Source organism: Acanthopagrus latus, chromosome 17, assembly GCF_904848185.1.
Source record: "Acanthopagrus latus isolate v.2019 chromosome 17, fAcaLat1.1, whole genome shotgun sequence".
NCBI classification, from domain to species: Eukaryota; Metazoa; Chordata; class Actinopteri; order Spariformes; family Sparidae; genus Acanthopagrus; species Acanthopagrus latus.
Window position 1 is genome coordinate 30,857,410 of NC_051055.1, and position 12,948 is coordinate 30,870,357.

General features: G+C 43.8%; 1 protein-coding gene and 2 long non-coding RNA genes across 4 annotated transcripts in view; 2 read left to right on the forward strand and 1 right to left on the reverse strand.

The window, feature by feature from the left end:
* Positions 1–12,948, reverse strand: part of atp2c1 (ATPase secretory pathway Ca2+ transporting 1) — a 35,967-nt gene that overhangs the window by 9,423 nt on the left and 13,596 nt on the right. For both annotated transcript variants that reach the window (XM_037074630.1, XM_037074628.1), the window contains exons 3-14: positions 12,650–12,766; positions 8,071–8,160; positions 6,984–7,019; positions 6,785–6,846; positions 4,812–4,920; positions 3,817–3,972; positions 3,325–3,393; positions 2,926–3,001; positions 2,764–2,830; positions 2,169–2,293; positions 1,630–1,727; positions 136–231 (exon numbers count right to left, since the gene is read on the reverse strand). In XM_037074630.1, coding sequence (XP_036930525.1) covers positions 136–231; positions 1,630–1,727; positions 2,169–2,293; positions 2,764–2,830; positions 2,926–3,001; positions 3,325–3,393; positions 3,817–3,972; positions 4,812–4,920; positions 6,785–6,846; positions 6,984–7,019; positions 8,071–8,160; positions 12,650–12,766 — 1,101 coding nt within the window. The remainder of the gene's footprint in view (positions 1–135; positions 232–1,629; positions 1,728–2,168; positions 2,294–2,763; positions 2,831–2,925; positions 3,002–3,324; positions 3,394–3,816; positions 3,973–4,811; positions 4,921–6,784; positions 6,847–6,983; positions 7,020–8,070; positions 8,161–12,649; positions 12,767–12,948) is intronic.
* On the forward strand, positions 3,008–3,813 carry LOC119006188. Its single transcript, XR_005070703.1, has 3 exons — positions 3,008–3,186; positions 3,304–3,443; positions 3,713–3,813. It is a non-coding gene; the product is annotated as an uncharacterized LOC119006188 (long non-coding RNA).
* On the forward strand, positions 3,979–8,007 carry LOC119006189. The gene is made up of 3 exons (XR_005070704.1): positions 3,979–4,631; positions 4,819–4,895; positions 7,864–8,007. It is a non-coding gene; the product is annotated as an uncharacterized LOC119006189 (long non-coding RNA).

Sequence of the window (12,948 nt, forward strand, 5' to 3'; positions counted from 1 at the left end):
CACACACACACACACACACAAATAATCAATACATCACCAGTTCAGTGTGATAGAACACAGAATACAGACATGTGGTGGATTCTGACCCTGTAACGAATTTCAAACATGAATCATTGCAGGTGTTTGTTCTCTCACCTCCACCACCTTACTGATGGAGGGGCAGGAGAAGCCGTGGACGATCTCTCCGTCCAGCAGAACTTCTCCTGCTCCGTTGTAGCCGACGCCTGTCACCTGCAACACAACACACAGGTAAACTACGAGTGAGCAGGACGGCAAAACGTATCTTCTCATCAGTCTGTCTGCTAATCACCTGAACCACCGTGGATTTTAAAAGCTGGTTTATGTTCCTCTTCACATGACCAGGTGACAGGTGTGTTTGATGCACATCAGGGTTTAATTCATCATACAACTCTGCGCGGAACCATGTCGGTCATGTAAAACACTGACTTTGTCTGATATTACAGGTCACATTATTGTGTCATCGAGGAATCATCCAATTAAAACCAGGCACGTCTCCTGGTCCTCAGTCACCTGACCCATTTTTCCAGTATGTCAGCTGGGATGAAGGAAGTGGGTCGGTCCGGTCTCTGCGGGCTGCAGGAAACTGAAGGTAGAGACGCAGCAGCAGCAGCAATCTCTTTTCTCAGTGTCTCCATAACGAGCCAAGGTGATTAATGTTAGTCACTACTCACAACAAGCAAAAAAGGATCAAATATAATCCTGAACTTTTGTTACCTTTCTGTAAATCTGAGCACGTGTATGAGAGATGAAACACCTTCAGGTTCAGTGATGAACAGATTAAAGTCACAACGACATCGAGTGTTTCTGTTCTCACAACATGCTGGTGCAGTTGTACAAAGTCAACAAACCATGGAAAGAAACATTAAACTGTTTATAAATTACAGCATGAAATCCACCCAAGAGATTCTCTGAATGTGTTTCTTCACTTTATTCTAAAACTAAACTTTGACCTGACGTCTCGTTTATTTCTTTATGATTTTGTTCTGTATCGTTTCAACTGTTTAAAGCAAAACAACAGAGAAATGTTGCGTTGACAAAACACAATGAAACTGCTCATTAGAACTGCTCCTGTGTTTTTATACGTCTGCACTGTTGTGACATAAATTAGTGTATTATGATGATGAAAACACCACAAACAGTTATTTCCTCTGGTGAGACTCACATGTTCTGTGTCAGCAGAACTTTTGCCTCTGGACTCAAACAGCTGATTGTTTGTTGTCTAGTTCATGAAAAATCCGACAGCTGATTTTTGTTTCTTCTGTCTTCTAAATGCATCAATCTGTTTTTTATCTAAACAATCTGTTCATGTTTTCTTGTTTTTTAAAAAGCCTTTAAAAATCAAGAAACACACATGTAACCTCTGCAGTGTATCATATTAACTGTCATATTATTTACATGAGCTTCCACTTTTACTTCTGTTTGTTTGGCTTCCATGAGATCACTTTAACTTCTGCTGCTGATCCAGGGATGTTTTCCACTTTCGCTTTTTCATGGATTCATGGATCTTGACTAAAAGAATCAGGTGTATTCATGAGTGAGAGTGGATCATAAACCCAGGTCAAGTTGACGATGATGAGGATGATGATGAGTGATGAAGGAGGATCATACCTCAGCGTGGAGTCCGTCTGACGTGAACAGCTGAGTGACGGTCATCTCGTTCTTGGTCAGAGTTCCCGTCTTGTCTGAACAGATCACGTTACAGCAGCCTGACGGAGCGAAGCACAGCAGGAACGTTAACAAAGACACACACACGCACACACACACACACAAGGACACACAAGGACACACAAGGACACGCACGACATCTAAATAAAGACTGAAGAATCCTCTGAAGAAAGTGACTGAAGCGTATCTGCTTGTGAAGTCTGCTGACTTTCATCTGTGTTGTTTGAGGAATATTTACTGACTGAATGTTTAAAGGAGCTTCGAGTGTTGAACTACGTTTCATGTTCAGAGGGTCAAACAACAACAATCAGAAGCTTTTAGTTCATTAGATCATTTTAAAGTTCGTGCAGTATAAAGTTCTCTCACAATCTTTAAATGTTGTTTATGAGGCAGAAACCTCAGACCAGTTGTGATGGTGTCTGTCAGTCACACGTCAAGCTGAAGCTGCTGTGTTTGTCTTTGATGTTTTGTGATGAACCCACCCAGAGTCTCGACGATGGGAAGCTTCTTGACGATGGCTCGTTTCTGCACCATGCGCATCACGCCGAGCGCCAGCGTCACCGTCACCACGATGGGTAAACCCTCTGGGATGGCAGCGACTGCCAGGCTGAAGGAGAGGAGAGCCGATCGCCGATCAATTATCAATACAACTGTTCACAAGTTAGTAAGCTGAGACATCATGATGTTTTATAAATGTACCGGTCTGGTTCCAGCAGCTAACAGGCCGGTTGAGATCCGTCACAACTTGATCCATATTTAAAGTAAATAATGATGCTTAGGATTAGTTATTGAGGTTGTCGGGGTTTTTGTTAATTATTGTCTGCATTTATACATTTCATATCTCAAGAACACATCTGTGTTTGAGAGGAAACAACTGTCAGCTTCCTGAAAAGATAAAACCAGGTCGTTACACCGGCGACACCTGAAGGAAATGCAGCTTTCAAAATAAACTTGTGAAGGGTCAACATGTCCGCCGTGACAAAGGTCAGTCAGTTATAGATCTGATAAGAGAGGCCTGAGTTTAATCATTTACCAAACACAGGAAAATAACATCAGTCAAGAGTGCGAGTCGCCTACCTGACACCGATGGTGAACATGTCCAGGATCCTCTTCCCCTGCAGCCAGCCCACCAGCATGATGACTCCTGAGACAGCAAACACAGAGTGAACACATGACGTGCAGACCGTGAGGATGATGAAGGCTGACAGAGAACCGATGAGTGAAAGCAAAGCAACAAACCTATGATGCCGAAGGAGTAGAGCGAGAGCTGCTTCCCCAGCAGGTCCATGCTCTTCTGTAACGGTGTTTTAGGAGCCTGAGCGACACGAACGGGAGACGGATCGTTGAATTCAAATGTTTTCATGAGTGGACGTGATAAATTACATGAATCACTGACTGTGATTCTGAACCAGGAGCCGGAGAAACGACACATCAACCAAACAGAGATTAGAAGGTTAAATCTCAACTTTGTAAAGATACTGTCACCAAAAAGAACTTGTGGTGAGATCAACACATCCGTTCAAGTTTTCTGCTTGAAATACGTTTATTGCTATTTGGGTAAATAATAAAAATCCTTAAAAAAAGCTTGTTGTAATTTATTTTTAAATGTACATCCAGATGACCTGCAGGAGAACGTACCTCTTCTGCTTGCATCATCTTGAAGACCTCCCCGAACTCTGAGTTCTCTCCGGTTCCGATGACGATGCCCTGAGGAACGCCACGCAGACACATCACACCATGTAGACGCACAGCAACAAGTTTGTGTCTCCTGATATTTATCTTATTCTATTTATCGTTTAATTCTGCGTCTCCAGGACCAGTGTTGGATTGAATTTGTGTCTTTTTTTCAGTTGAACATTTGTGTGCGTTTATAAAAGAATAAAAGCAAACCAAGCACATGGGTTAGTTAGTTAAGGTCTCAAAAAACGTAACTCTTAACATTAACTTCTAGTTTCCAACATACACAATTTGACCTCCTGTCAGTATTAAGAGAAAAAGTAATAAAAATCAGATTTGTATCTTTCAGAGAGTCTGATGGAAGATGACTGAACTCTTTGGCCACGCTACCTGGATTTACAAACTGAAAATATAAAAAGAGAAACATGAGTGATTTAATAATAATCGCGCTACCTTGGCTTTGCCGCAGCGCACCAGCGTCCCCATGAAGGCGATGTTGCTGCGGGAGGCGATGTCTCCGTTGGTGGAGGGGAGCTGGTGGTAGGTGTACTTGGAGCAGGGGGTGGTCTCCCCCGTCAGGCTGGACTCATCCACAGACAAGTCGGTGGACTGAGGGGGGGAGGAGAGACGCTCAGGTCAGGACACACAGAGAAAGGACTTCACTGACTCTTTATGGACAGACATGTCCTCCTGCTTGGGCTGGTAGATAATGGTGACATTTTTATCCACCTGGAGTCAATTTTTAACAGTTTTGCACACTGAACTCTGTACCGACCAAAAGACTCTCCAAGAGCCTGTTCAGACCTCGTATCAACACTTCTGATCACATCTCGCTTCCTGATTTATATCCAAACACACACGTCCACCACTGGAACAAATGGATTCTACGTTTTTACTCAAAGACAGAAAGAAGTTGGATCAGATGAACATTGACAGTTTAAGAGCACAAACACGTCATATACGTCACAGTAAAGCACATGGAGATCCCACAGTGATAGTCGGTGGTTCATGTGGGTAGAGCTGTCCACCTGAGATCGAATCACTCAGGATGGATGTTGATACCAGGTCTGAACCAGGCCCAGGTTATACTAGTAATTCATTGGAAGTAATTAATTAGAAGTCCATCAGCTGAACAGATGCTAAACTGTAACAACACATTATCTATTACGAGCAGTTTCTCTCAGGAACTTCCTCTGTGGACAGCTGTAGGAAGTGGAAGCTGGAAGCAGGATGCTGTGGCTGTACTGAGCAGCTTCAGGTGACAGAACGTGAGTAAACAGTGTTCCTGGAAAAATGTTTATTCATGCTCAATGAATAAAAGAAACCCAGTGGAAAAACAGTGACGGCCTCAGGGCTGATGGTGAAAACACTGGTGTGTGTGTGTGTGTGTGTGTGTGTGTGTGTGTGTGTGTGTGTGTGTGTGTGTGTGTGTGTGTGTCACTGTGTACCTCAAAGAGCCGGAGGTCTGCCGGGACTCTCTCTCCCACCGACAGACAGACGGTGTCTCCAGGAACCAGCTCTCTGGCCAGCAGGTGCTCCAGGTTCCCCTCTCTGACACTGACAGACACACATTTCATTTTCAGACGTTGTTATTTTTCTGTTTATCATCCAGCAGGAAAAAAACAAAACAAAAGCTCAAATTTCACAAAAATTCAATGTAAAGCAAAACCCAAGAAAGGAACGTTCTAAACACACGAGCAGCAGAACGAGAGACGATTAAAGGTTTATATGTTGTAACTGAGCTCTGTATTTATTGATATATTGATATTAATGATGAGAGGAAGATCATCAGAATACCTTTAAAACTAGTCACAGAAAGAAAGAAGACGTGAAGAAAAACAAACGAGGCTGATCTGCTGCTGATCGTTCAAACACGAGATCGACTCAGCTTACAGGCCTGCTGCTGCAGAGAGTGTGTGTGTGTGTGTGTGTGTGTGTGTGCTCTGCCAGGTGAAAGGACAGCTGTTCCTCCTGTCAGCTGTTATCTGAAGTGCAAATCGAGGAGTCAGTTTGAAGAACAACATCAACATTCAGACGGATGTGTGAGCAAACACACCTCAACCTGAAGCATCACGGCACGTTGTTGTACTTTGTGGCGACAGACGAAGAGTCTTAATAAAATCTTGTTAAAGTCGTTACATAATGAAGAGGGAGATTTATTCAGCTCATTATTTTACGTCCTTTTTTATACTCTCTGATGCTGTTTCTGTGTCTCTTCATTAACACTGTTATCAAGCCACATGAGGAAACACTCAGAGAAGCAGGCCGATAACGAGAGAGACTGACAAACACTCTAGTTTTCATTAATTAGATTTTATATTTTTGATTGAAGTGTATTGTGTAGTTGTGAGGATTTAAAGAATATCCAAGAAACAGCATCACAATAAGCAACAATAACAGTGTAAGCACTGTCAAAACATCTTCGTAATCTGCTTATAAAACTGAGCATATCTCAAACTAAAATAATAATATCGTCTGAATAAGATGAAGAGTGTTAGGAAACGTTCTGTTCATGTTTCTACGTTTACAAATTGTGTTGATCAATATGCTTTGTGTTTTTATCAACTAAAAAAAGACGGTATTTCAGTACTTTTATCATTAATTATTACGTACTAATTTACGTGAGCTTTCAGCTGAGGTTGAACAGATTTCAGGGTTGTGAAGAATTTTAAGGTATTCCAAGAAATGACATCATGATATGCAGAGATATTGATGTCGGCGCTGGAAGTTTGTATTCAGAGATCACAGGGAGAATATTTGCAAGTCACGCAGTCGTATTTTGCAAACATTTTTGCACTGTGAAGACGATGGCAGTCTGTTTGTGTGAGAGCAACGGAAATTAATCTGGTCATTTTTGATATTTAACTCATACGTGAAACATCTGCTGCTTTTTTCTTTTCTTCTAAAATGTGTTTTATATGTTCAGAGGAACTGAAGCTCAATCAGATTAACGTGTTGCAACCACAGAAGAAAAATATGAGGAGGAGGAGGAAGAGGAAGAGGAGGAGGATGAAGAGGAGGAGGAGGAGGAGGAGGAAGAGAAGAGGAGGAAGAGGAGGAGGAGGAGGAGGAGGAGGAAGAGAAGAGGAGGAGGAGGAAGAGAAGAGGAGGAGGAGGAGGAGGAAGAGAAGAGGAGGAGGAGGAAGAGGAAGAGGAGGAGGAGGAGGAGGAAGAGAAGAGGAGGAGGAGGAAGAGGAGGAGGAGGAGGAGGAGGAAGAGAAGAGGAGGAGGAGGAAGAGGAGGAGGAGGAGGAGGAAGAGGAGGAGGAGGAAGAGAAGAGGAAGAGGAGGAAGAGGAAGAGGAGGAGGAGGAGGAAGAGAAGGGGAGAAGCAGAAGAAGAAGAAGGAGAAGAGGAGAAGAGGAGGAGGAGGAAGAGGAGGAGGAGGAGGAGGAGGAAGAGGAGGATGGATTCAACTCTCACCAGTGACATTCTGGAGGCACCAGCTTCCCGAGTTCTTCTAAAGACTTCTCAGATCGGTACTCCTACACACACGACCGGCAACAACTCAGTTAGACGGACAGAAAAACAGCTGGAGCTGTGCAGAATTTATGAATGTACACACACACACACACACACACACACACACACACACACAAACACACACACACAGTCAACTCACCTGCACAAAAGCAACTGTCACAACTATAATAATGGCCTGAGAAGAAAACAAAGACAGAGAAGCAGCTGTTAACCTTCAGCACCATCAGAACCAACGACACAGCTGAAGCTGACTGAGTCTGATGCTGAGCAACTGATGCTGAGCAACTGATGCTGAGCAACTGATGCTGAGCAACACCTGGTTTGAGACGTGAGAGCCGACAGACTCACCTGCTGCTTCATGTTCTTTAATCCTCAACACTGTTCTTGTATTTGGACTTTTGATTTGGTTTTGATATGATTTTTTGGTATATACAAAAAACTTGTATTACAAATATTAACATTATGATCTTTTTCTGTACATGTTGTTTTTCTTCCAAAACAAGTATAAATACTTCTCCCTCACTTATTTTCATATAAATAAACTTCTTTTTTCTTATAATACTTCAACTTTATTCTCCATTTCTTTTATAACATTTTGTCCTCATAACTGGAACCATCTTCTTCTCAATCTTCACATCCGACAGTGCAGATCTGTTTTTACTGACAGTAAAGTAAATCCACATTAAATCTACTTTGAATGACTGTTGTTAAACAGTTAAACATGAACACTTTCAGGACAGTGATGTTCTGTCAGCAGTGTACGTGAAAGAAGCAACACAGTGCTAAAAAACAACAGAGAACTGGACAATAAAAGCCAGAACTGACTCTCAGGGTGACGTGATCTCAAGACTGCACCAGGTGTTTAATTAAACAGGTGAAATGTTTAAACGACTCTTTAACAAAAAACTTCTACAACCGTCTTCATGCACACAGCTGATATACAGCCAGTATAATGATACAAGCCTGTCTAAAGATTGTAATTCAACTTTAATGTTCCTCTGTTCTTCCTTCATCATCAGAGTGATGATCCACTGATGCAACAACGCTTCCCGGGTCATATTCTAGCATCCATCAGGCTCCAGCGGATCATTTCCTGCACGGATCTTCATCTGCTCCATCGTGACGCTGCCTGCTTCTGTTCAGAACTGAACAACAAGCTCTCAGAGGGGGAAGGCAGAGGAGGTGAACGGCCGGAGTGAGCGGCTGCCGTGTGAGGTGTAACGTACCACGGTGATGCTGATGGCGTCATCAAACTGGTGCATGAGGACGCTGATGACGGCCGACGCCAGCAGCAGCAGGATGAGAGGATCTTTGAACTACAGAGACAGAGAGAGGTGAGACATCAGTGAACTGGGTTAGAGGCAACGACACTACAGCGACTGTCAGTGAACGGCCTGGACTCTGACAACTGTGTGTCCAAACTAAAACTATGAGAGTAAGAGCAGAAGTCATTCTCTACGTGGCAGGAAGACAGACTTTAACCTTCCTCCCAGTTTCATAGTATATGCACGATGAGGACGTCTCTTCACGTGAGGATTGCCCCAAAATGGCCACGAGAAACAACAGAAGGCTTAGAAGTGACTGTGACAGAAGACTTCCTGCAGCAGGAGGATAAGACTCATGGGAGGTTAGTAGCAGGAGAATATTTTACAGTTGTGAGCATTTGAAGATTCTCCAAGAAATGACATCACAATAATCAACAGTGTCTGTATTCAGACGTGTGAGGGCTGATTTTACTGCTCGACACTGAGCTCATTCTGGGATTTGAGGAAATGGAGGACAGTTGGGAAGATTTTGTGATTCTTTTGGGAGACGAGGGCATGAAGGGAGGACAGGTTTAGAAACACTTTCACAGCGAGGACATTTTGGAGCTCACTGGGATGTTTAGTTTAAATTATCATCCTTCTATCAGGGGTCTCCAGCACGAGTTACGTCCTCACAAAGATAGATAAACACGTGCGTGTGTGTTTGCTAAGATGTATGGACCGGCTGAGACAAGTGTCAGTCATCCATAGCGAAAAGGCGGAGACCGCTGAGTGAAGCGGGCCAACGGTCCCGGCTCTATTTTCAGCTCCAGCATCCAAATGACCCGGTTTCCACGTCAACGACACGACTGAACGCAGCAGAAAAGTTTAACTCTTCAGCGTTTAATCCAGTGAAGTGACAGAGACCAACGTTAAAACGAATACAGGAGAGGAGAGTCTGTGCAGCTTCCAAGATGTTTTACACAAGTGGAGACACGTGACATCGTGATCATTACGATCATTACGATCCATGATTTACTCCCGGAGACATGAACCACCATGTGACAAAAAAAACAAAACAAAACACCCCGTCTCACAAACATGTCGCTCTCAGGCCTGTCAGGTCGAGTCTGAACGGTTTCTACATGGAAACCTGACAGATTGTAGCTGAAGGTGACGACAGTTCACCAGTGAAAGAAGCTAAAAAACCCAGAAGCTCGTCCTCGTCCCTGCCTTCAGTCTCATCCTCACTTCCTTTCCTTCTGTCCTCTGTATCCTCCCCTCCTCCTCTCCTCTCCTCTCCTCCCCTCCTCTCTCCTCTCCTCTCCTCCTCTCCTCTCCTCCTCCCTCCTCCTCTCCTCTCCTCCCTCTCCTCCTCTCCTCTTCCTCTCCTCCCCTCTCCTCCACCCTCCCAACTCTCCACTCTCTCCACCATCTCCCCTCTCCTCCTCTCCTCTCCTCCTCCTCTCCTCCCTTCCTCTCTCCTCTCCTCCTCTCCTCTCCCCTCCTCCTCCTCTCCTCCCCTCCCCTCCCCTCCCTCCTCTCCTCTCCTCTCTCCTCCTCCTCTCCCCTACTCTCCTCTCCTCTCCTCTCTCCTCCTCCCTCCTCCTCTCCTCCTCCTCTCCTCTCCTCCCTCCTCCTCCTCTCCTCTCCTCCTCCTCTCCTCTCCTCCTCCCCTACTCTCCTCTCCTCTCCTCCCCTCTCCTCCTCCTCCCCTCTCCTCCTCTCCTCCTCCAGCTGCTCAGCTCAAAGCAGCAGTTTCTGTCCTTGTCAGAGTTCGTGTGGACAAAACAGACCAGCATCAGAAAACTTCCCTCCGGCTGCTTCCATTATTTCACTGCTGCAGTCTTTCCCTCTTTGTTCGTCTCTCCCGGTTTAACGTTGGTCTTCAGACTGAGTTTCCACTGGTGAATCCTCCTAATGATAAAACCATCCGCATGCTTTCACGCTGTTTTTTTGTCCAGGAGCTCATGAGAGGAATTATGATTGATTTTTAAAATGATTTCCTGTTTTAACTCTAAACTTTAACACCACTTTGTACATCAAACATATGACTTCTTTTACCATTATTATCATCATCATCAGTAATGTCATTATTATCCTTAACATTACAGAGGAGTAATACAAACAGAAATACGTCTTCCTCGTCTCGTCTGCTTCTACCTGTTTGTCTGTTACAGATGAATTAAAGCTGACTGAACGTGTCTGTGTTTAGTCATTACCTAAGAAAACACTATGCTGACGTTTAGTGCGGCAAAACAGAAACCAAAATAAACTGCAATATATCTCCATCCGTTTTAAATCAACGCTGCGACTCTGTTTTACTGTGAAGCTCCAGAACTGTTCTGTGACTACTTAAAGAAAGCAGAGTGTGATTTAATTCCACGTTTCTGCTGGCAGCTACAGGAACCACTAGTGTTCGCTGCATGGCTGAATGTCGAACAGCAGCTACAATTAACAATAAAGCTTCATGTCCATCCTAAAACTACATAAACCACCGAGGGAGCAGCGAGAGAACATTTTCTCCATGAAGTACGATCCAGTTTCACACAAATCAGTGAATAAAATCAAACACTTCTGTTGACCTGTTGTCTTACGGGGAGAAGTCGTTGCTGGATTTTAAATGGAAAGTACAAAAATATGCCTCATTTTTCACACGACCGTGGTTTTGATCTTAAATGAATAAAAAAGCATTTTTCATTTCAGCTCGACTTTAAAGGGCCCTCGAGGAGCCTGATACTGTTCACTGCTTTCATATTCTAACCTTCACATTTAGGAGGCGATTCATATTTCCACCTCAACAAGGTGATCACACACCATGAAGAGGTGAAAAGTGGGTGGGTTAAAGATGTGGTTAATCTTCTGTAACTGTCTTTTATATTTCTATTAATTCACCCTGTTTTCAATAAAACACGTAAAAGAAACACACACAAATGTATCACCCACTTATTCATATTAAATATAAACACGTATGAGGTACAAACATGACGTACAATATACGAGAGACAGAACCGATGTGGTAATTACACTGACAGTCTCCTCTGTACGCTCAGTGGGTTGACTTTGTGTTTCCACGAGCAAACAATGACACTGTGGAGCGAAACGAGCCTGCAGACGAGTTATAAGGCTCCAGATAAAAATAGTCCGTTAGCTTCGTCCTGGAGCTGCTGCTGAGACTCATCGTCTGATTAATCAGCAGCTGCGTTAAAACTGTCAGATCAGACCGAAGGACCCACTGGAGACAGTATTTAATTGAAGTCTTTATCAATTCAGCGTTATGGTTTGATTCTTTATTGACTGTATTAATGATTAATGAAGACGTGTCTGTGACTCAGGTGTGCAAACTGTTAAACCGGTTCTTAATGTTTAATTGTGTGAAATGCTTGAAACAAGAAAATATTTGTACAACTTAGTTTAGTTTAGTTCAGGTTTTCTTGGTCGGAGCAGGAACCAGCGCCGCTGCCTGCAGCGTGCTGCTGTTCTTACTCAGGATATTTACCCTCAGTAAGTATCGTGCTGATCAGCTGGGAAACAGCCGCTCTCCTGCACAGAAAGTCAAATATTCCTGAGAGTTAAGGCCTTTCAGCATATTTACACACATTAAAACTAGTTCGGTTGTCATATTCTAGAAATGAAGTCATGTTTTGGACTTTTTCTTGCTCTCTGTCATGACTCCTTCTTATTGGAAGTCCCCAGAAAACATGCTGGCATCGATAAAAACAGATGTGATCAGCTCAGATACTGTGATGATACTATATCATCTGAAATACTTGCACAGCTTTCAGTCAAAGTCAAAGCAGAAACGTGCCTGTGAGGCGCTGATGTTCTTATAATCCAGGATATATCGCTGATCGAGTGTGTGGAGGCGGTGAAATACATCAAGTTTGAGTAATTTGACTCTGTGTTGTGTAGAGGGACGTTTTATCCAACTGGTAATTATCAGTTTACAGACATTAAAACGGTCTTTCCTCCGACAAAGACATTTCCTTCCTCTCTGCCACGACTCCTTCTGTTTGCAGGCTTCCAGCAGTGTAGAAACATGAGTCTGACATCATTGTGTAACTGTCAGAAATTCATAAAAGGAGTTGATAAGCTTGAAGAGATATGACAGTGATGGACTGGACAATACGGAACCAGTACTTGTTTCCAGTCCCAACAGCAGTGAGACGACACAGCTTACTGTTGGACTTTATGTGGTGTGAAAAACAAATAATCGATAAACTGTGAAATCTGGTCCAGAAGTTGCATCTGAAGGGTAACGCAATCGATAACGTGCCTCCAGTGATCTGGTCAAGTTGCATTGTGGGTCACGAAGGCACCAAGTTTTGAAAAGCATCTCTCTCCTCTAACCACATTTTTGTTACTCAACACATTCTTCTTCTTTTTCAAAACCTGAAGCCTACATTACCCACAATGCAACTGAGCCACTGACTGACATCACTGGAGGCAGTTCATCAGATTTCACATCACTTTTATCACAGTTCCTCGTGGTCGAGTTCGGCCTCGTTGTATTTTGTTTGGACACATTCCTGCACAGGATCTTATAACAGTGATCTGTTACCTGTGAGATGTATTTCCTCCATAGCGGCTCCTCTTCACTGATGTCGAACTCGTTCCAGCCGTGGTAGGCTCGCCTCCTGCTCACCTCCTCCTGGGTCAGGCCCAACTGCAGGTCGGCCTGTCAGCAGCAACACAGCACACGACGACTTCACCGCCAAGTCTCAGACACAAACCTCCTACATCAGGTGTTTCAGCTGCAGCTGGACCCTGCAGGGGTCAACTGGCCCTGCCACAGAGTAGCTACCTGATCGATGATGGTAGCATGCTAGCTCGGTCCGCTCTCACACATTGCACCTTTAA